The sequence below is a fragment of the Dendropsophus ebraccatus genome, chromosome 6, assembly GCF_027789765.1.
Source record: "Dendropsophus ebraccatus isolate aDenEbr1 chromosome 6, aDenEbr1.pat, whole genome shotgun sequence".
Taxonomy (NCBI): Eukaryota; Metazoa; Chordata; class Amphibia; order Anura; family Hylidae; genus Dendropsophus; species Dendropsophus ebraccatus.
In genome coordinates this window covers 3,065,502-3,090,272 of record NC_091459.1, presented here as the reverse complement: position 1 = coordinate 3,090,272, position 24,771 = coordinate 3,065,502, and the positions used below count along the sequence as shown (strand labels likewise).

Genomic DNA, 24,771 nt, shown 5'->3' with positions numbered 1-24,771 from the left:
ACAACAATTAAGTTAAAGCCACTGTAAGTTTATACTTTACTTTTATGTAAAGCTAGTCATTGGCTTAAATGTCCCTAAAATATGAACCTGCCTGTGGCCATAGCATAGCATAGCATTGATCAGTGTTATCTGTGATCATTACATAGAGCCTGCCTGTGGACATAGCATTGATCAGTGTTATCTGTGATCATTACATACAGCCTGTGGCCATAGCATAGCATTGATCAGTGTTATCTGTGATCATTACATAGAGCCTGCCTGTGGACATAGCATTGATCAGTGTTATCTGTGATCATTACATACAGCCTGCCTGTGGCCATAGCATAGCACTGATCAGTGTTATCTGTGATCATTACATACAGCCTGCCTGTGGCCATAGCACTGATCAGTGTTATCTGTGATCATTACATACAGCCTGCCTGTGGCCATAGCACTGATCAGTGTTATCTGTGATCATTACATACAGCCTGCCTGTGGCCATAGCACTGATCAGTGTTATCTGTGATCATTACATACAGCCTGCCTGTGGCCATAGCACTGATCAGTGTTGTTGGTGATCTTCACATAGAGCCTGCCTGTGGCCATAGCACTGATCAGTGTTGTTGGTGATCTTCACATAGAGCCTGCCTGTGGACATAGCATTGATCAGTGTTGTTGGTGATCTTCACATAGAGCCTGCCTGTGGACATAGCATTGATCAGTGTTGTTGGTGATCTTCACATAGAGCCTGCCTGTGGCAGACTCTATGTGAAGATCACCAAGCTGACTGCACGGAGGTAAGTAAGAGATCACTGGAAGTCAGGAGAAACAGTCAGACAGTCACAGGAGGGCATTGAAAGGGTTTATGACGGACGGCCACATGATCGCGGTGGCCTGTGATTAGCCTTGAAACTCACCCTCTATGATGCAAGCTCCGCTTTTGAGCTCGCTTCATAGAGCCCCTGCAGATAATGCCGTAATTGTATGTCGTGTGTTGTTAAGGCACAGACCTCCATGGAATACTTCTACATCGTATGTTGTTGAGGTTAAAGGAGCACTCCGGTAAAACAATAATCATGCTGCAAAGGCATATAGCATTGCTTACCTCTGCCCCAGTTCTGACACTACCAAAAAGCAGACATTTTGTAATACAGTATACTATCGTTTTTAGGTACAACCACAGTTTTAACCACATATTCTTCTACAATTACAGGTACCACAACACCAACAACTCCAGTAAGAAGCACCACAACAAAACCTCCAACAGCAAAACCAGTAACAATAATTTCAACTACAAGTACCACGTCCACTGCTACAACTACAAGTGCCACCACATCACCAACAACAACTCCAAGGACTAGTACCACGTCCACTGCTACAACTACAAGTGCCACCACATCACCAACAACTCCAATAACATCAACTCCACCAACAACGACTAGTACCACGTCCACTGCTACAACTACAAGTGCCACCACATCACCAACAACTCCAAGGACTAGTACCACGTCCACTGCTACAACTACAAGTGCCACCACATCACCAACAACTCCAATAACATCAACTCCACCAACAACGACTAGTACCACGTCCACTGCTACAACTACAAGTGCCACCACATCACCAACAACTACTCAAAGGACTAGTACCACGTCCACTGCTACAACTACAAGTGCCACCACATCACCAACAACTCCAATAACATCAACTCCACCAACAACGACTAGTACCACGTCCACTGCTACAACTTCAAGTGCCACCACATCACCAACAACAACTCAAAGGACTAGTACCACGTCCACTGCTACAACTACAAGTGCCACCACATCACCAACAACTACAAGGACTAGTACCACATCCACTGCTACAACTACAAGTGCCACCACATCACCAACAACAACTCCAAGGACTAGTACCACGTCCACTGCTACAACTACAAGTGCCACCACATCACCAACAACAACTCCAAGGACTAGTACCACGTCCACTGCTACAACTACAAGTGCCACCACATCACCAACAACAACTCCAAGGACTAGTACCACGTCCACTGCTATAACTACAAGTGCTACCACATCACCAACAACAACTCCAATAACATCAACTCCAACAACAAGGACTGCTACTACCACCACCACCACGGCAACTACTACAACAACTGCTACAACTACTACAACAAGAACACCAGAAAGTGAGTTCCCTTGTTTAATAAAAGCTTGCTTGGTTTTTGAGAATTGAAAGTCAATAACGATTTCTATAATCTAACAATTAAATGAACCTATGAGACAGATAATAGCATAGTGCAGGATATTAGTCAAAGTTACTAATTTAACATTGAAATGTCTTACAATAAGCGGTTATCTCATATCCATATGTCCTACTGAGACATCATAAATAAACCAGATCCATCCAGGTCTATCCATTGCTTTGTTTAATACGGAAGTAATAATACAAACCCGATACCGTTGCAGCCCACGTTTACTGGCTAAAACTATGAGTCACCTCTTTGTACATTTAGGATATGTTCACACAACATCTTTTTTGGCTATTTATTAGGACGGCTGTCATTTTGAGTCCAAGTAACAGCCTTTATTTTATAATTACGGCCATAATTTGAACAATCATGGCCGCCATGATGAAATAAGTGTGAAGATGGTGTGTGAACTTGGCCTCAACCGGCCTTGTATAATTTCAATTTACAAAAAATATGAAGAATTGAACAACTAGTGGGGCACCTGTTAGAAGCGCTGCCTGCCCCCATAACGCTGATTCACCCCTGCCCCCCCCCTTTCTAATGATAATGAATAGAGTTTGCCCTATTGGCTCTATGGGGTGGGCAGTGCTCCTAACGTCCCCCTGTGTTCCTCCTCAGCATCTCTGGTGCAATAGGGACATATCAGCAGGTTAGATTCGTCTCACCTGTAGATAGTTCCCCTTTAAGCCCCGTATTACACGATCCCCCACTTCACATGTATGTGCTTCCTTTTAGCTAATGCAATCTGCAGCGCCTCCGGAGATCCTCACTACAACACGTTTGATGGCAAAGTTCATCATTACATGGGGAACTGCAGCTACACCCTCACCAAACTGTGCAGTGGATCTAGTGGATTCCCATTCTTCCATGTCTACACCACCAATGAGCACAGAGGCTCCAACACCAAAGTCTCATATATCCAGTCAGTGCACATAGAAGTCTACAACACGAACTTCACCATGCTGAAGAACAAGAAGCTAAATGTAAGTTTGCTCCTAAATACATATCTTATCTCTAGTAATTCTATAATACAATACAAGTATAATACTATAAGTATATGTACGGTACTCTGTTCTATCATATAGTATCTATAGTAATTCTATAATACAATACAATTATATGCTATAAGTATATATACTGTACTCTGTTCTATCATATAGTATCTATAGTAATTCTATAATACAGTACAAGTATAATACTATAAGTATATGTACTGTACTCTGTTCTATCATATATTATCTATAGTAATTCTATAATACAATACAATTATATGCTATAAGTATATGTACTGTACTCTGTTCTATCATATAGTATCTATAGTAATTCTATAATACAATACAATTATATGCTATAAGTATATATACTGTACTCTGTTCTATCATATAGTATCTATAGTAATTCTATAATACAGTACAATTATAATACTATAAGTATATGTACTGTACTCTGTTCTATCATATAGTATCTATAGTAATTCTATAATACAATACAATTATATGCTATAAGTATATATACTGTACTCTGTTCTATCATATAGTATCTATAGTAATTCTATAATACAGTACAATTATAATACTATAAGTATATGTACTGTACTCTGTTCTATCATATAGTATCTATAGTAATTCTATAATACAATACAATTATATGCTATAAGTATATGTACTGTACTCTGTTCTGACATATAGTATCTATAGTAATTCTATAATACAGTACAATTATATGCTATAAGTATATATACTGTACTCTGTCCTATCATATAGTATCTATAGTAATTATATAATACAGTACAATTATATGCTATAAGTATATGTACGGTACTCTGTTCTATCATATAGTATCTATAGTAATTCTATAATACAGTACAATTATATGCTATAAGTATATGTACGGTACTCTGTTCTATTATATAGTATCTATAGTAATTCTATAATACAATACAATTATATGCTATAAGTATATGTACTGTACTCTGTTCTGACATATAGTATAACTCTAATAGATTTTATATAGCCGAGCATCCAGATATTGCTATACAGTGCTTATTAGAAAGCTGGAAGTTTGGGAAGTGGAAGGTCAGCAGCCTATAGATGCCGGAATAAGTATCAGACCATGGGGCCACATTCTAGAACCCTCCTCTGTTACTCACTGACACTTTATTTGCCTATGGTATTAAGAACCTACAAAGCGCAGACTCCTTAGTACGTTACGCAGCAGCGCAGAGGCTCAGAAATCTGCATTGATGCTTTGCAGCACTAAGGTCCTGGATTTACATGCAACTAAGGGCAACATATTTATTATGTTATTACGTTATTTTGGAATATCAATTGTGACCCCCGATGGAATCAATGTTAGTGATGACACAATCTTTGTACAACATTGTCTTTGTTCCAACTTGGTAAATTATATAAAGGAGACACTACTGTAATGGCCGCTCTGTGCCCGAACAGTAAGAGGAATCTGTCAGGAAGTTTAAACGTGTTTTCTGGCATAAATTACATCTGTACGCTGCTGCCGGGGCTGCATGACAGGGCTATATACTTACCTGTCCCGCTCCGCCACCGCTGCTGCTTTCCAGGCCTCCTGCTCTCTTCTGCTCTACATCATCATTTTGACAGCTTCCTCAGACGTGCTGCCATTCTCACGGCTTGTCTATATGGTTTAGTCTAAGCTGGCTTCTGATGATGTATACAGATCTAATAATGCCCCTAATAATGCATTATTAGGGGCATTATTAGATCTGTATACATCATCAGAAGCCAGCTTAGACTAAACCATATAGACAAGCCGTGTGCAGGTCCACTAACCCCGGCCCCGGCCACTAACTCAAACCGGTAGGGCAAGCGGCTAGCGTCACTCCCACAAGGCGGTCACTTTCAAATTAATTTATTTTATCCAACTTGTCCTCCTAGGTTGATGGAAAAAGAACGAACCTGCCTATTACATTATACAGCGCGGTCAGAGTCTACCTCAGCGGGAGTTACTTAATTCTGGAGACAAACTTCGGACTACAAGTGCGATTTGATGGTAACCATTACGCGGATGTTTCCCTGCCTTCAACGCTCAGGAACCAAGTGTGCGGACTGTGCGGTAAGACTTTATTATTATTATTTATTTATGGATCTTACATTTGTTTTATTTGTTACATACATTTGTTACTTATATTTGTTACTTACATTTGTTATATTTGTTACTTACATTTGTTACTTATATTTGTTACTTACATTTGTTATATTTGTTACTTACATTTGTTACTTATATTTGTTACTTACATTTGTTATATTTGTTACTTACATTTGTTACTTGTATTTGTTACTTGCATTTGTTACTTATATTTGTTACTTACATTTGTTACTTACATTTGTTACTTACATTTGTTACTTATATTTATTACTTACATTTGTTACTTACATTTGTTACTTGTATTTGTTACTTATATTTGTTACTTATATTTGTTACTTACATTTGTTACTTACATTTGTTACTTGTATTTGTTACTTATATTTGTTATATTTGTTACATACATTTGTTACTTATATTTGTTACTTACATTTGTTATATTTGTTACTTACATTTGTTACTTATATTTGTTACTTACATTTGTTATATTTGTTACTTACATTTGTTACTTATATTTGTTACTTACATTTGTTATATTTGTTACTTACATTTGTTACTTGTATTTGTTACTTGCATTTGTTACTTATATTTGTTACTTACATTTGTTACTTACATTTGTTACTTACATTTGTTACTTATATTTATTACTTACATTTGTTACTTACATTTGTTACTTACATTTGTTACTTATATTTATTACTTATATTTGTTACTTACATTTGTTACTTGTATTTATTACTTACATTTGTTACTTACATTTGTTACTTACATTTGTTACTTACATTTGTTACTTATATTTATTACTTACATTTGTTACTTACATTTGTTACTTACATTTGTTACTTACATTTGTTACTTATATTTATTACTTACATTTGTTACTTACATTTGTTACTTACATTTGTTACTTATATTTGTTACTTACATTTGTTACTTACATTTGTTACTTGTATTTGTTACTTATATTTGTTACTTATATTTGTTACTTATATTTGTTACTTACATTTGTTACTTGTATTTGTTACTTATATTTGTTACTTACATTTGTTACTTACATTTGTTACTTGTATTTGTTACTTACATTTGTTACTTGTATTTGTTACTTATATTTGTTACTTATATTTGTTACTTACATTTGTTACTTACATTTGTTACTCAGCGTTTCCATTGGTTAAAAAAGCTATAACCGTAGTTTTTGGCTTCATCTAATGTTAAATATTCCCGATTTTCAGGCAACTACAATGGCGTAGCAGCAGATGACAATATGAAGCCTGATGGAAGCTCAACATCAGATACCAAAGAGCTTGGAGATAGCTGGCTGGTTGTCCAGGATAATAATGTGTAAGTCTTTACATAATGGTTTCAGAACAAGTGAGATCAGTGGCTGTAATCGGAGGCACACCCCTCGGCTTATGCAGCATATGGGCAGCTTGTATCCTGTGGATTTGGGCAAGATTCGGGTGCGGGTCAGCCACATTCAGTCCAGACCTGGAGCCCATGAGGGACATTTACTAAGAAGTCTAATGTGTGGGACTCTTCTAATGAAGATCGGTGTATACTTTGTTCCATTATGTTCTGACATGTTTATTAACATGTCGCACTGCCAAAGTGACTGCATCTAAGTAAAAAAAGAAGCAAAATTGTTGCAAAAAGTAAAAAAAATTGTGCAAACAAATTCCCCTGGTACTGACCAGACGGAGGCCGCCACCAGTTTGTTTAACTTTTTAAAAAGTTGCAAATGATGAATTGGGCGCAAATCCAGGATGATGTGAATTTTGGGGGGAATATTAAAACAGACAAATTAAAAAAAGTTGCATCTAAAAAATATCCATCTGTCAGATACTGGTTCATAATAATAGAACTTAGACCAAAAATAGATGCAAAATCCATTTATTCACCTTTTATTAACCTTAAAATAGATAAATAGATGCCAGACCCTTGATAGATGCCCCCCCCCCATGTTTCAGTTCTGGGTGTGAAATATCTGGGCTGCAGTTGTGGTATGAGAAGCTTTCCATATGAACAGGGCCTTAGAAATCCGGAGTAATAAGAGAAGGAAAATAAAAATACAGGGGACGAGGAGATACACTGAGGTGACGCAGGATTTATTACACTAAGGACATATTATGTGCATGATTTATATTCCAACCATCATTTTTTTTAATTTTCATGTTTTCTAGATGTGGAAGTCAAGATCTTGAAGTCTGTGATTCTATTCTGGAAGCGGAGTACAGGAAGGACACAGTGTGCGGCATTATCACTGATCCGTCAGGTAGGACATATACAGTATCTGCTTCCTACAGTCACATGACATACCCGCACACTTATTTATATGGCTGCCCACTATTACCGGTGTATTTGTATCCATTAGGAATCTTCAGGGACTGCCATGCTCTCGTGAACCCCGATAACTTCTTTGAGAACTGTGTATTGGACATGTGTTTCACTGGCGGCGAGTCCAACTCCCTGTGCTATGCCGTGCAAGCCTATGCCCAGCAGTGCTCGGACGCTGGAGTGTGCATTGAGTGGAGATCAGACACCTTCTGCCGTGAGTATTACCGTATCTAATAATAACAGCTGATATTATCTCACTGAGAATGAACCTAATGCTCCATCCCCATTTACATTGGAGACCTTATGGCATTTAACCGGACATGTAATACTATACATATATATTTTATCAAAACGACTGATATCACCCAGAAGATTATGGGATCCGTATATCAGATCTCGCAGCTGATAAGTACTGGAAGACTGAAGATTTTTTAAATAGAAGTAAATTACAAATCTGTATAACTTTCTGATCCCAGTTGATCTGATAGAAAAAGATTTTTGCCGGAGTGCCAATTTAATCGATATCCTAAAATATATTTTGATTGCAGCGGTGTTTTAGCACCTACGTACAGTCATCACTGATGGTCGCTCCGCTTCATATTCGCCAGTTAATTTATCTCATATATTTACAGCAATTTCTTGTCCTGCAAGAAGCTACTATAAGAGCTGTGGTACAACGTGCCCAGATACTTGCTTCAACTCTCCGGCGGTGGCACCATGCAAGAGCGACTCAGTGGAAGGTTGCTTCTGTAATGACTCTTATGTTCTACGCGGAGACCGCTGTGTTCCTCCCAGTGAGTGTGGCTGCATTGATGAAAATAACAACTCCCATCAGGTAAGGCTGCACATGTATACGGCATGCTCTATATACAGTATATCATAGGCTGGGTTCACACTACGTATATTTCAGTCAGTATTGTGGTCCTCATATTGCAACCAAAACCAGGAGTGGATTAAAAACACAGAAAGAATCTGTTCACACAATGGTGAAATTGAGTGGATGGCCGTCATATAATGGCAAATATTTGCTGTTATTTTAAAACAACGGCTGTTATATTGAAATAATGGCCGTTCTTTACTGTTATATGGCGGCCATCCACTCAATTTCACCATTGTGTGAACAGATCCTTTCTGTGTTTTTAATCCACTCCTGGTTTTGGTTGCAATATGAGGACCACAATACTGACTGAAATATACGTAGTGTGAACCCAGCCTATGTGAGGCCATTGCTGCTTCTCTTCTATAACCTGGATTATTTGGAATCTTCTCTGCAGCTCGGAGAAAGCTGGTTCACCAATGAGGACTGCACCCAGCGCTGCACGTGCAACATCAATAATAACATCTCCTGTGATAGTTGGCAGTGCGGAGACCGGGAACAATGTCAGCGGCAAGATGGAGTGCTGGGGTGTCATTCCTCTGGTTTGTATTTTATTGACACTCAATGTGTTAAAGGGGTTGTTCACCTAAAAAAATCAACTGGTGCCACAAAGTGCCAGAGAGTTGTAATTTACTTCTATTAAAAATCTCCTCTCTTCCAGTACTTATCAGCTGCTGTATGTTCTGCAGGAAGGGGTGTATTCTCTCCATTCTGACACAGTGCTCTCTGCTGCCACCTCTGTCCATGTCAGGAACTGTCCAGAGCAGCAGCAAATCCCCATAGAAAACCTCTGCTGCTCTCCAGACTGGGAAGAATACATCACTTCCAGCAGCTGTATACAATAGAAGTAAATTACAAGTCTCTGGCAACAGTTAATTTGAAAGGAAAAAACTATTTTTGGTGAACTACCCCTTTAAATTCATGTTCTCCATGTGAGGCAGTAATTGTCACAATGGGTGAAGAAGCTGTGTGTGATTACGGTGTCTATATACTCTGTATACAGGTATTGCAGCTTGTCACGTGTTCGGTGACCCTCACTTCTACACATTTGATAAAGTGATGCACAGCTTCATGGGTACGTGTACGTACGTGCTGGTGAATGTCTGTGACAAGAGAAGCGTCATCCCATTTACCATCAAAGGAAAGACGGAGGAGCGCGGGCAGCGGGCAGCAACCTACCTGAAGGAAGTGTACATCGATATTTATGGTATACGGATCACCTTACAGAAAGACAGGAGGACTCTGGTAGGATTATCATCCATAAATTATATACCTACCCATCCTTCATCCACCGCTTCACATTTCTGCAGCCATTTTGTGCTGAAAACATCAGAATTTCTATATTAATCTCTTTGTCGTCAACAACAGGTGGATAACACCCGGATCCAAACGCCGTGGTCTGCAGTGTTAGGAGGGATTACCATCCAAAATGTTGGTCTTTACACAGTGATCACCACAGACTTTGGAATGATCGTCAAGTTTGATGGGAATCACCATCTGGAGGTCGTCCTCCCTGATGCTTACTTCAGCAAGGTCAGTTCTGTGGATTTGGCAGTGAAAATATTTACAACATAGAAATCTATGTTTACAACTAGCAAATTGTCATTAATCATATTCTGTCTTATCATGAATCATATTCAGTCTTATCATGAATCATATTCAGTCATATCATGAACCATATCATAAATCATATTCAGTCATATCATGAATCATATTCAGTTATATCATGAATCATATTCAGTTATATCATGAACCATATTCAGTCATATCATGAATCATATTCAGTCATATCATAAACCATATGTCTCTGCTCCTGCTCTCTTCTTGCTCTTACATAACAGGTGTGCGGTATGTGCGGTAATTTCAATGGTCTGGACAGTGATGAGTTCCTGATGCCAGACGGATCTCCAGCAGCAAATGTTACGCAGTTCGGAAACAGCTGGAAATCGGAGGAAGACAGTGACACAAAGTAAGATCCACAATTTATCACCAGTGTTATTTGTTGGTTCTTTATTGCTGATCGGATAAAATTAGATTTCTCTCAGAGATGTGGGTGCTCATTGCAATTTCCTCAATTTTACAATTAGTATTTAAAGGGACAGTGTTATCAGAAAACAACTTAATGTATAAAGAATGTTTTTTATGATAAACAGATTTTGTAAGAATTTTTGGTGACATTTTTCCTCATTTTTCATCTTCATTCTATATTATAAAATAATCCTGACATCTTGCAGTTCTCATTCTCACCACTGGGGGTAATACTAAGCCGAGACTTCCTGTTGTGTCTGTGGTGATAAGAGGAGGCTGCAGTAAAGTGATCTGTACAGCATTGCAGCGTCATGTGACACCAGTAGATAGAGGAGACAATAGCAGCTCCCTGGGGAATGACCTCTTCACAGGTCACAGAGCGTGCTCAGTAATGTCTCACAGGGGACAGAGTCTGTCTATTGTTGTCTATGCCCATGAGTCTTGCTGTTAAGCATGTGACTAAATGCTGTTAATAACAGCCCAGACAAGATGGCCGCCCCCATAATAATGTACAAAAAGTGACATAAAAAATGAAAGTCACAAAATAAAGACATTAAAATAAAAGAAGTTTTGCATCTGACTGATCAGTAAAAGAAAAATTGGTGACACTTTCCCTCTAAAGTGAGTTCATCAGATTTTGCGTGCGTGCATGCGTGTGTGTCTGTTTGTGTGTGTGTGCGCATGTGTGTGTGTGCGCATGTGTGTGTGTGTGTGTGCGCGTGTGTGTGCGCATGTGTGTGTGTGTGCGCGCGTGTGTGTGTGTGTGTGTGCGCATGTGTGTGTGTGTGCGTGTGTGTGCGCATGTGTGTGTGTGTGTGTGCGCGTGTGTGTGTGTGCGCATGTGTGTGTGTGTGCGCGCGTGTGTGTGTAAAAATGTTGCAGCACTTGATTGATGCCAGAAAAAAAAAAAAACTTCTTTATTTCATTCATTTGTATTCTTATAGTGAGTAGGACGCTGGCGGCTCTCTTCTTCTTTGGTGGTAGTGCTGTGGTAATATGTACGGTAATTTTTAGCCATTGTGTTTTAAACAGCATTTAGAAATAAGTTCTCCAGCAAGCCCTATGGATGTAGTCAAAGTAGTCAGGTCCAGACATAAATGGGAGAGTTTAGTAGGCATCCTCTGTGACCTGTGCAGAAGTCATCCAAGGAGACACAGAACCTCTGAGCTTTAGCTATTGTGGATGCTGGCAGATCCTGTTACCTATACACCAGTGCTGACATAATAATAATCCGCCGCCTCCCGCTCGTCTCCATGTGTAGAAGCTGATGTGCAGGTGATAAGTGACTGACGCGAGAGCCGCAAGAATAATCCAGTGAGACGCAGATCATCCAGCTGTGTAATAGGCCTCAAATCTAGGAGATCAGCGTTTGCTCACTGCGTGACTTGGGATGTGAAACATGGCCGTTAGGCTCAGCTTAATATTGGGCCTAGTGGCCAGAATAAGAAATTGATAATTTTAGATTAATTTTTTATAATATAAATAATACAATGGAAAATTGGTGACTGGTGATTAGTGATTGGTGACTGGTGATTGGTGACTGATGATTGGTTATTGGTGACTGGCGACTGGTGATTGGTGACTGGAGACTGGTGATTGGTGACTGGTGATTGGTGACTGGTGATTGGTGACTGATGATTGGTGACTGGTGACTGGCGACTGGTGATTGGTGACTGGTGATTGGTGACGGGAGACTGGTGACTGGTGACTAGTGATTGGTGATTGGTGACTGGTGACTGGAGATTGGTGACTGGTGATTGGTGACTGGTGACTGGTGATTGGCGATTGGTGACTGGTGATTGGTGACTGGTGATTGGTGACTGGAGACTGGTGACTGGTGATTGGTGACTGATGATTGGTGACTGGTGATTGATGACTGGTGACTGGTGACTGGCGATTGGTGACTGGTGATTGGTGACTGGCGACTGGTGATTGGTGACTGGTGATTGGTGACTGATGATTGGTGACTGATGATTGGTGACTGATGATTGGTGACTGATGATTGGTGACTAGTGATTGGTGACTGGTGATTGGTGACTGGTGATTGGTGATTGGTGACCGGTGATTGGTGAGGTCCAGCATCTCCTCCTCACATTACTCACATATTATTATTCCAGTAATATTCTCCAGACTTATAATATTATGTATAATGCTCATTCATAATAAATAACTAATAGTGTTGCTTCTTTCACAGTTGCATGGATGATACCCGGGATGACCTCGCTCCGCCGTGCACGGACATCCAGAGACCGGTCATCCAGACCCAGTGTGACGTTCTCTTGTCGGACCCGTTCACAGCCTGCCATCAGCTAGTCCGCCCGGATCCGTTTATCCAGACCTGTGTATATGACATGTGCAGATACAACGGCATGGTGTCCACTCTGTGTGCTGTGGTTCAGGTCTATGTCGATGCTTGTAGGACGCAAGGAATAAACATTATGTGGAGGAATCCATCTTTCTGCCGTATGTTTCTAGAATTTAACTCTATGCATAAGGATAGGTTACTACAAGAGTTACAGATAGATAGATAGATAGATAGATAGATAGATAGATAGATAGGAGATAGATAGATAGATAGATAGATAGATAGATAGATAGATAGATAGGAGATAGATAGATAGATAGATAGATAGATAGATAGATAGATAGATAGGAGATAGATAGGAGATAGATAGGAGATAGATAGGAGATAGATAGATAGATAGATAGATAGATAGATAGATAGATAGATAGATAGATAGATAGATAGATAGATAGGAGATAGATAGGAGATAGATAGATAGATAGATAGATAGGAGATAGATAGGAGATAGATAGATAGAAGATAGATAGATAGATAGATAGATAGATAGATAGATAGATAGATAGATAGATAGGAGATAGATAGATAGAAGATAGATAGATAGATAGATAGATAGATAGGAGATAGATAGATAGATAGATAGATAGATAGATAGATAGGAGATAGATAGATAGATAGATAGATAGATAGATAGATAGGAGATAGATAGATAGGAGATAGATAGATAGATAGATAGATAGATAGATAGATAGATAGGAGATAGATAGATAGATAGATAGATAGATAGATAGATAGATAGGAGATAGATAGGAGATAGATAGGGGATAGATAGATAGATAGATAGATAGATAGGAGATAGATAGATAGATAGATAGATAGATAGATAGATAGATAGATAGGAGATAGATAGATAGATAGATAGATAGATAGATAGATAGATAGGAGATAGATAGGAGATAGATAGATAGATAGATAGATAGATAGATAGGAGATAGATAGGAGATAGATAGATAGAAGATAGATAGATAGATAGATAGATAGATAGATAGATAGATAGATAGGAGATAGATAGATAGATAGATAGATAGATAGATAGATAGGAGATAGATAGATAGATAGATAGATAGATAGATAGATAGGAGATAGATAGATAGGAGATAGATAGATAGATAGATAGATAGATAGATAGGAGATAGATAGATAGATAGATAGATAGATAGATAGATAGATAGATAGGAGATAGATAGATAGATAGGAGATAGATAGGAGATAGATATATAGATAGATAGATAGATAGATAGATAGATAGATAGATAGATAGGAGATAGATAGATAGATAGATAGATAGATAGATAGATAGATAGATAGGAGATAGATAGATAGATAGATAGGAGATAGATAGATAGATAGATAGATAGATAGATAGGGGATAGATAGATAGATAGATAGATAGATAGATAGATAGATAGATAGATAGATAGATAGGAGATAGATAGATAGATAGATAGATAGATAGGAGATAGATAGATAGATAGATAGGAGATAGATAGATAGATAGGAGATAGATAGATAGATAGATAGATAGATAGATAGATAGATAGATAGATAGATAGATAGATAGGAGATAGATAGATAGGAGATAGATAGATAGGAGATAGATAGATAGATAGATAGATAGATAGATAGATAGGAGATAGATAGATAGATAGATAGATAGGAGATAGATAGATAGATAGATAGATAGATAGAGAGATAGGAGATAGATAGATAGATAGATAGATAGATAGATAGATAGATAGGAGATAGATAGATAGATAGATAGGAGATAGATAGATAGATAGATAGATAGATAGATAGATAGATAGATAGATAGGAGATAGATAGATAGATAGATAGGAGATAGATAGATAGATAGATAGATAGATAGATAGATAGATAGATAGAGAGATAGGAGATAGATAGATAGATAGATAGATAGATAGATAGATAGATAGGAGATAGATAGATAGATAGATAGATAGATAGATAGATAGATAGATAGATAGGAGATAGATAGATAGGAGATAGATAGATAGGAGATAGATAGATAGATAGATAGATAGATAGATAGATAGATAGGAGATAGATAGATAGATAGATAGATAGATAGATAGATAGGAGATAGATAGATAGATAGATAGGAGATAGATAGGAGATAGATATATAGATAGATAGATAGGAGATAGATAGATAGATAGATAGATAGATAGATAGATAGATAGATAGGAGATAGATAGATAATAGATAGATAGATAGATAGATAGATAGATAGATAGATAGGAGATAGATAGATAGATAGATAGATAGATAGATAGGAGATAGATAGATAGATAGATAGATAGATAGGAGATAGATAGATAGATAGATAGATAGATAGATAGATAGATAGATAGATAGGAGATAGATAGGAGATAGATAGATAGATAGAAGATAGATAGGAGATAGATAGATAGATAGATAGATAGATAGATAGATAGGAGATAGATAGATAGATAGATAGATAGATAGATAGATAGGAGATAGATAGATAGATAGATAGATAGATAGATAGATAGAAGATAGATAGATAGATAGATAGATAGATAGATAGATAGGAGATAGAGAGAGAGATAGATAGATAGATAAATAGATAGATAGATAGATAGGAGATAGATAGATAGATAGGAGATAGATAGGAGATAGATAGATAGGAGATAGATAGATAGGAGATAGATAGATAGATAGGAGATAGATAGATAGATAGATAGATAGATAGATAGATAGATAGATAGGAGATAGATAGGAGATAGATAGATAGGAGATAGATAGATAGGAGATAGATAGATAGATAGATAGATAGATAGGAGATAGATAGATAGATAGATAGATAGGAGATAGATAGGAGATAGATAGATAGGAGATAGATAGATAGGAGATAGATAGATAGATAGATAGATAGATAGGAGATAGATAGATAGATAGATAGGAGATAGATAGGAGATAGATAGATGTAGACCCAGTAAATAGACCAGTCTTTGGCTTCATGTTGAGGTCTCTGTGACTGACAGCCATTCCTCCCGTCTCTCCTCCCTGCAGCGCTGTCCTGTCCTGTGAATAGTCACTATACAGACTGTACATCACTGTGTCCAGCGACCTGCACCAACATCTACGCTCCCGATGTCTGTGACAAACCAACCACCTGTATGGAGGGCTGCGTCTGCAATGACGGCTACGTGCTGAGTGGTGATAAGTGTGTTCCTCTTCAGTCTTGTGGCTGCCGAGACTCCAATGAAAACTACTACAATGTATGTATATATATATATATATCCATGTGGCCTCTATAATTAACCATTGCAAAATATTGATAAGATGACGTTTTGAAGTGTTGAAGGTTGCCGGAGGAGCGCCATCTTCTCTAACTTATATACACATGTCATTGCAATAAAGCTGTATACATGGTGGCGTTATGCCATAAACCTTAGAGAGGAAATATAAGGGATTGTTCACACACAAAAAAAATCTTTCAAGTCAACTGGTGCCAGAAAGTGCCAGAGATTTGTACTTTGCTTCTATTAAAAGCTGCTGTATGTCCTGCAGGAAGTGGTGTTTTCTCCCCAGTCTTCCAGTACTTATCAGCTGCTGTATGTCCTGCAGGAAGTGGTGTATTCTCTCCAGTCTGACACACTGCTCTGTGCTGCCACCTCTGTCCATGTCAGGAACTGTCCAGAGCAGCAGCAAATCCCTATAGAAAACCTCTCCTGCTCTGGACAGTTCCTGACATAGACAGAGGTGGCAGCAGAGAGCACTGTGTCAGACTGGAGAGAATACACCACTTCCTGCAGGACATACAGCAGCTGATAAGTATTGGGAGACTGGAGATTTTTGAATACAAATAAATTACAAATTTATATAACTTTCTGGTTGATATGAAAGATTTTTTTTTCTGGGGTGAACAACGCCTTTAACGTGGTAAAAGGGTCATGATAAGCCATGTTCCAGTATTGCTCCTCCTCCTTCGTGCTTTGGAGATTTTGTATAGAAGTTTCTCTATGACCTTTCCTATATAAATGACAGTGTGATGAGAGGTACCTGTATACTGTACGTCACTTCTAACCCTCTGTTCCAGGTGGATGAGAGTTGGATTACACCGCACTGTACACAGAAATGCAAGTGCCATAAGGGCAATGACATCAAGTGCAAACCGTTCAGCTGTCCGTTTGGAGTCTGCAGCGTGAACAAGAACGGCCATTACAATTGTAAACCGGCAGGTAAGAGGAGGGAATAGTAAGGGAGAGGTTCCATCTGACTGACAGCTCTCTGAGTGATTGGCCGTTACACCTGGCAGGAAGGATCCGGGTCGTTCTCCTAGTGATAAGCAGCGGTGTCCTTATTATGTGGAGTAGACGTGTAATGGACGTGTAATGGACGTGCATGGACGGCACCGGACAGATATATACTGCTCACTGACATTTCTTTTTACATTTGCATCCAATTTCTTGGGGTATTAATACTGTGGTATCTTCTCTCTTTGCAATTCTTCTAGGTTTCTCCAAGTGTACTATTGCTGGCGACCCCCACTACATGACGTATGACGGCCTCTCCCATCACTTCCAGGGCAAGCAGACCTACATGGTGTCCAGGACGTCCTCCGCTCTATACGATTACATGGAGCCATTTACTATCATAGGCAAAAATGAGGCCATGTATCCCTTCAGCAAGTTCAGTCTCCTCAGGGAGCTGCAAATAGAGGTGTACGGCCACAGTATATCATTCCGGCAGAATAAGATACTGGTGGTAAGTATGGCAAATGGGATCAATAGCAGCAGGAGGGGTCACCAAAGACACTTTATATACAGCGGGATTCGAAACACCTGCGTATTGTATGCTGTATACTTGTGTGTCAGTATATATACTGTATGCATATATGTATTTGTGTATGTGTGTGTGTGTGTATATATATAATTTATTTTTTATTATTTATTGTTGTTATTTTTATCTATAGTATCAAATATTATTTATATTATTACTTACATTAATTATTATTTATATTATATTATTATTTATTGTTAATTGTTATTATTCTATTTATTATTATTATTATTATTATATACTGTAAGCATTTGTTATATATACTGTAAGCATTTCTTATATATACTGTAAGCACTTGTTATATATACTGTAAGCATTTGTTATATATACTGTAAGCATTTCTTATATATACTGTAAGCACTTGTTATATATACTGTAAGCATTTGTTATATATACTGTAAGCACTTGTTATATATACTGTAAGCATTTGTTATATATACTGTAAGCACTTGTTATATATACTGTAAGCATTTGTTATATATACTGTAAGCACTTGTTATATATACTGTAAGCATTTGTTATATATACTGTAAGCACTTGTTATAAATACTGTAAGCACTTGTTATATATACTGTAAGCACTTGTTATATACTGTAAGCATTTGTTATATATATACTGTAAGCACTTGTTATATACTGTAAGCATTTGTTATATATACTGTAAGCATTTGTTATATACTGTAAGCATTTGTTATATATACTGTAAGCATTTCTTATATATACTGTAAGCATTTGTTATATATACTGTAAGCACTTGTTATATACTGTAAGCATTTGTTATATATACTGTAAGCACTTGTTATATATACTGTAAGCATTTCTTATATATACTGTAAGCACATGTTATATATACTGTAAGCATTTGTTATATATACTGTAAGCACTTGTTATATATACTGTAAGCATTTGTTATATATACTGTAAGCATTTGCCACCTATAATTGTAAATTACCAGCATTGTCTTAGCTCTAAGCGTCTTTTCCTTTTGACCACCAGCTGGATGGTGTGAGGACGTTCCCTCCTGTACGGCCGCATGAAGGAATAGTCATTTATCAGCGACCAACAAGGATTTACCTGGAAACTGACTTTGGACTTTCTATCAGCTTTGATGGAAGTGAAAATGCGGGTAAATGTCAGACCAATAGTAATGATGAGAAGAAACTCGGGAGCTTAGACATCTCATGTACAAGTCATGTACAGACACTCATGTCACCTTGTTTTCTGATGATTATAAGGCCACAAAGTCATTGAAGTCGATGAAAACAACGGCCATTATTTCATACTCTATAAATGAAAGTGACTCTGTACCCACAATCTGTCCCCCCCCTCTTGTACCTTCGGATAGCAGCTTTTAATCCATGATCTGTCCTGCGGTCCGTACGGCAGGTGATCCAGTTATTGTCATAAAAAGCTACTTTTAAACTTGCAGCCCTGTGTCGAAATAGTGTGTTCTAGAGTGTGTGTGCCCTGGGCCTGCACCGCCTCTCCGTCCCTCCTCATCATTTCTTGTCTAAGCAGTGCACATGTGCTGGATAGTTAAGGCATATGTGTGCTCAGACAAGTGATGAATAGGAGACATCCTGCCTGGGACATTCCTAATGATGAGGAGGGACGGAGGGGCGGTGCAGGCCTCGGGCACAGACACTGTAGGCCACATCAGTTAAACACAGGGCTGCAAGTTTAAAAGTTGTTTTCTAGGACAATAACCGCATCACCTGCTGAACGGACGCCAGGACAGATCTTGGAATAAAAGCAGCGGTTTGGGGGTCAGATTGTGAGTACGGAGTCACTTTAATGTTCAGCCATTATTTTACTTTGTTTGCACTTCAACTTTTTTTTCCACCGTCCTTTTTATGTAGTTTGTACAATTTTGAATGGAGCTATAAAGAGCTGCACCCAAAGGGTGTGAAAAAGCGGCCATGTTGACCCTAACCTAGAATAATGTTAAACAACGGCCGTTATTGGATACTCAAAATAATGGTTGGGGTTTCATTAAATAAACCAATGAAAATGACTGCGTGCACATGGCCTCAATGAGTGTAGTCTAGAACTATCAGTCCCGATATGGCGGCTGTTATGGTGACAGCTTTTCTTTAACCCTTCATGTTTTGATTCAGAAATCATCATGCCGACCACCTACAGAGAAATGCTCCAGGGATTGTGCGGCAATTTTGATGGGAGAAGTAACAATGATTTTAGAAGTCCAGACGGACGTCTTGTGACTAATGTGGACACATTCGGTGAAAGCTGGAATATTAGGTCACTCCAGCCAGGCCTGAGATTCAGGTAATAGAAATGTCCTGTCTGCCCCCAACGTGTGGAGTGTGGGGTGCACAGCTCTGGGGGGTGCAGTGTGGGGTGCACAGCTCTGGGGGGTGCAGTGTGGGGTGCACAGCTCTGGGGGTGCAGTGTGTGGTACACAGCTCTGGGGGGGAGGGCGCACGGCTCTGGGGGGGAGGGTGCACAGCTCTGGGGGGGAGGGCGGGGTGCACAGCTCTGGGGGGGAGGGTGCACAGCTCTGGGGGGGAGGGCGGGGTGCACGGCTATGGGGGTGGAGGGCGGGGTGCACGGCTATGGGGGTGGAGGGCGGGGTGCACGGCTATGGGGGTGCAGTGTGTGGTACACAGCTCTGGGGGGGAGGGCGCACGGCTCTGGGGGGGAGGGTGCACAGCTCTGGGGGGGAGGGCGGGGTGCACAGCTCTGGGGGGGAGGGTGCACAGCTCTGGGGGGGAGGGCGGGGTGCACAGCTCTGGGGGGGAGGGTGCACAGCTCTGGGGGGGAGGGCGGGGTGCACGGCTCTGGGGGTGGAGGGCGGGGTGCACGGCTCTGGGGGTGGAGGGCGGGGTGCACGGCTCTGGGGGGGAGGGTGCACAGCTCTGGGGGGGAGGGTGCACAGCTCTGGGGGGGAGGGCGGGGTGCACGGCTCTGGGGGTGGAGGGCGGGGTGCACGGCTCTGGGGGTGGAGGGCGGGGTGCACGGCTCTGGGGGTGGAGGGCGGGGTGCACGGCTCTGGGGGTGGAGGGCGGGGTGCACAGCCCCGGGGGGGAAGCCTGTGTGTCAGGACATTACCTTCTCTGTTCGGGAGCCAGAGTCGTGTTTCTGTAGCCATAACTAGAGCCTAATTGTTATGGATGATATTACAGAAGTGTTGTTCCTGTATCTGCAGTACTACAGTGTGATCAGATTTTACATTGAAAATTAAGTTATTTTATCATTTTTTTCCCAGACGGGACACTTTGCAAAATGAAGACGATGAAAATATAATATTGAACACAGGGGACAATTTTGCCTGTTCGGCTTCGGGTCTCGCCTTTGTGAACAGCTCGGCCTTCTGCGGCGTCATGAGAGAAGCTAATGGCCCCTTCAGCAGCTGCCTGCCGTCCATCTCTCCAGAGAGTTACATCGTGTAAGTAAATCCTGCAAGAATTGAGAGAATAATCCCCAAAAAGGACAACCGAGGCTTCACGTACAGACTCTGATGGCCTCCTCGGCCCTTATATTGTAGCATCTATGGGCCGTCTGCACTATAAATACCAGAGATGAGGGACGAGCTCGGAACTTGGATTCTCCAGACAATTGGGATTCATACAGGAACAGGGGCAGCTTTATAATAGGTGTCCCTGTTCCTGTACACGGAGGGTGACACATACATGTATAGGCCTCGCTGCTCAGTGTGCACTGGTTGTTCTGCTTCTCTCCAGGACCGGACTAAGTCTACACAGCGATTACAAATAAACTTGTCAAGTCCAATAAGCTCCTTCTCTTATATAGTATGAAGAGAGTGACAGACTGATTATGGTTAGACTTAACATTAGACTTGTTCACTGTACAGAAATCATCTGGTCCTGGTAGGAGCTGAGCAGCGAGGCATTCAGTATACACCACAGTGTTAAAGAAGTACTCCGGTAAAAATCTTTTTCTTTCAAATCAACTGGTGCCAGAAAGTTACATTGCTTTGTAATTTACTTCTGTTTAAAAATCTCCAGTCTTCCAGTACTTAGGAGCTGCTGTATGTCCTGCAGGAAGTGGTGTATTCTCTCCAGTATGACACAGTGTTCTCTGCTGCCACCTCTGTCCATGTCAGGAACTGTCCAGAGCAGGAGAGGTTTTCTATGGGGATTTGCTGCTGCTCTGGACAGTTCCTGACATGGACAGAGGTGGCAGCAGAGAGCACTGTGTCAAACTGGAGAGAATACACCACTTCCTGCAGGACATACAGCAGCTTATAGGTACTGAAAGACTGGAGATTTTTTTAATAGAAGTAAATTGCAAATCTATGTAACTTTCTGACACCAGTTGATTTAAAAAAAAAAAAAAGATTTTCGCCGGAGTACCCCTTTAAGTGTGCTTGATTTGCCTGGATTTAAAAGAATTGGATTAGTGCGGATAGCCAATGGTCTATATAGTCTACAGCTATGTGCCTACTTATATGGTCCTTGTTCTGCTATTGAATGGGTTACTCACCGTTTATCGGTTATCTTATATTCAGGGATTGCATATTTGACACATGTGCCGAGTTCCAAAGCAAAGAATTGCTCTGCATTAACCTTGAACAATACGCGTTTGCCTGTCAGCAAAATGGCTCCATAGTGGATGGCTGGAGAGAAAGCACGGGCTGCGGTAAGTGACCTGACGATGACGCTGAGAAGGTTTTCAGTCAGTTTTCTTTTCTGTCCTTTCAGTAAATTGGAAAGTTTAATATCTTTATAGTCCAGGAGCTGATGTGTCCGTATTTGAATTTTGCCAACAGCCATGTCTTGCGGTAGCAACAGCTTCTATACAAACCGCATGAGCGCCTGCCCAGCATCCTGCAGCGACCTGGCGTCCGAGTCTGAGTGTGAGGCGCCTTCCTGCGAGGGATGTCAGTGTGAGCCCGGCTACGTCCTCAGTGGTTATGACTGTGTACCGTACAGGGACTGTGGCTGCACCTTCCTCAACAAGTACTACAAGGTAACACGCAGCCCACAGCACTTTAAGGGGAACATTTATCAAGGAGTTTGTGCCCATTTTTGGTGCAAGTTCTATTTATGAACCAATACTTGACAGGTGAATATTTTTTTAGATTCAACTTTTTAAAAAAATATTCACCAAATTTGTTTTATCCAGGATTTGCACCCAATTTATTATTTGCACCTTTTTAAAAAGTTTCACAAAGTCTGGTCAGTACCGGGGAATTTGTTTCTGCAATTTTTGGGAATATTCAGAGAATATTCTATTCACAAACTTATGAATAGTTTATATTTGTTAAAGGAGAAGTCCAGTGAAAATTTTTATTAAAGTTGTATTTCCCCCCAAAAGTTATACAAATCCCCAATATAGACTTATGACGGGAAATGGACATAAAGGGCTCCTTTTCCCTGCACTTACTACTGCATCAAGGCTTCACTTCCTGGATAACATGGTGATGTCACTTCCTGGATAACATGGTGACATCACTTCCTGGATAACATGGTGATGTCACTTCCTGGATAAAATGGTGATGTCACTTCCTGGATAACAGGGTGATGTCACTTTCCGGATAACATGGTGATGTCACTTCCTGGATAACATGGTGATGTCACCTAATGGATAACATGGTGATGTCACTTCCTGGATAACATGGTGATGTCACATCCTGGATAACATAGTGATGTCACATCCTGGATAACATGGTGATGTCACTTCCTGGATAACAGGGTGATGTCACTTCCTGGATAACATGGTGATGTCTCTTCCTGGATAACATGGTGATGTCACTTCCTGGATAACATAGTGATGTCACTTCCTGGATAACATGGTGATGTCACTTCCTGGATAACATGGTGATGTCACTTCCTGGATAACATGGTGACATCACTTCCTGGATAACATGGTGATGTCACTTCCTGGATAAAATGGTGATGTCACTTCCTGGATAACAGGGTGATGTCACTTTCCGGATAACATGGTGATGTCACTTCCTGGATAACATGGTGATGTCACCTAATGGATAACATGGAGATGTCACTTCCTGGATAACATGGTGATGTCACATCCTGGATAACATAGTGATGTCACATCCTGGATAACATGGTGATGTCACTTCCTGGATAACAGGGTGATGTCACTTCCTGGATAACATGGTGATGTCTCTTCCTGGATAACATGGTGATGTCACTTCCTGGATAACATAGTGATGTCACTTCCTGGATAACATGGTGATGTCACTTCCTGGATAACATAGTGATGTCACTTCCTGGATAACATGGTGATGTCACTTCCTGGATAACATAGTGATGTCACTTCCTGGATAACAGGGTGATGTCACTTCCTGGATAACATGGTGATGTCACTTCCTGGATAACATAGTGATGTCATGCCCTGACTCCCAGAGCTGTGCGTGCTGTGGCTGCTGGAGAGGATGATGGCCGGGGGATGCTCAGTGTCCCTCCAGTGCCCTGTCCCCCTCAGTGTCCTCCTGCCATCATCCTCTCCAGCAGCCGCAGCCCGCACAGCTCTTTTAAGATTATGTGAAAGATGATAATTTTCTGTCCTCTGACCTGAATTCTGGTCAGGATGTCAGTCATAGACATTAGGGTAAAGCAACTTCCCGCAGTTGGCTATCTTTGTTCTTTGCAGAAATTATCAATTTGGTTACAGTATGGTTACCGTTTAATCGTTTTACCCCCCCCCCCTATTGAAATCTACCATACAATACTAAGCAATGCTTTTTGCGTGCCCCTGGGCGTAGATGATTGGGCACACCAAGGAGGCAATGCCATAGTCTTCCAAAGATAAACGTGTGACCTTGGTGTCTTCTCTGTTTCCAGAAAGGGGAATCCTTTGTCACGGAGAATTGCTTGCAGAACTGCACCTGTACAGAAACGGCGGCTCTGATCTGCGAGGACATGCAGTGTGAGCCGGGGGAGGAATGTACTACGGCCACTCAGGTCCTAGGATGTTATAAACGTAAGGAACTTTTTTTTTTTTTTTACTTGAATTGAGCACAAAGAAAACAGTAAGCGATTAAACA

At 40.2% G+C, this 24,771-nt stretch overlaps 1 protein-coding gene across 6 annotated transcripts in view; it reads left to right on the top strand.

Moving 5' to 3' along the window:
• LOC138795392 (uncharacterized) overlaps window positions 1-24,771 on the top strand; it is a 145,471-nt gene that overhangs the window by 118,095 nt on the left and 2,605 nt on the right. For all 6 annotated transcript variants that reach the window (XM_069974397.1, XM_069974402.1, XM_069974398.1 and 3 more), the window contains 21 exons: window positions 1,193-2,170; window positions 2,969-3,216; window positions 5,146-5,323; window positions 6,586-6,694; window positions 7,534-7,625; window positions 7,725-7,901; window positions 8,320-8,522; window positions 8,962-9,106; window positions 9,568-9,809; window positions 9,933-10,097; window positions 10,406-10,533; window positions 12,787-13,055; window positions 16,009-16,217; window positions 17,039-17,180; window positions 17,456-17,706; window positions 18,777-18,906; window positions 19,898-20,066; window positions 21,007-21,186; window positions 22,270-22,400; window positions 22,531-22,730; window positions 24,569-24,707. In XM_069974397.1, coding sequence (XP_069830498.1) covers window positions 1,193-2,170; window positions 2,969-3,216; window positions 5,146-5,323; window positions 6,586-6,694; window positions 7,534-7,625; window positions 7,725-7,901; window positions 8,320-8,522; window positions 8,962-9,106; window positions 9,568-9,809; window positions 9,933-10,097; window positions 10,406-10,533; window positions 12,787-13,055; window positions 16,009-16,217; window positions 17,039-17,180; window positions 17,456-17,706; window positions 18,777-18,906; window positions 19,898-20,066; window positions 21,007-21,186; window positions 22,270-22,400; window positions 22,531-22,730; window positions 24,569-24,707 — 4,485 coding nt within the window. The remainder of the gene's footprint in view (window positions 1-1,192; window positions 2,171-2,968; window positions 3,217-5,145; window positions 5,324-6,585; window positions 6,695-7,533; window positions 7,626-7,724; window positions 7,902-8,319; window positions 8,523-8,961; window positions 9,107-9,567; window positions 9,810-9,932; window positions 10,098-10,405; window positions 10,534-12,786; window positions 13,056-16,008; window positions 16,218-17,038; window positions 17,181-17,455; window positions 17,707-18,776; window positions 18,907-19,897; window positions 20,067-21,006; window positions 21,187-22,269; window positions 22,401-22,530; window positions 22,731-24,568; window positions 24,708-24,771) is intronic.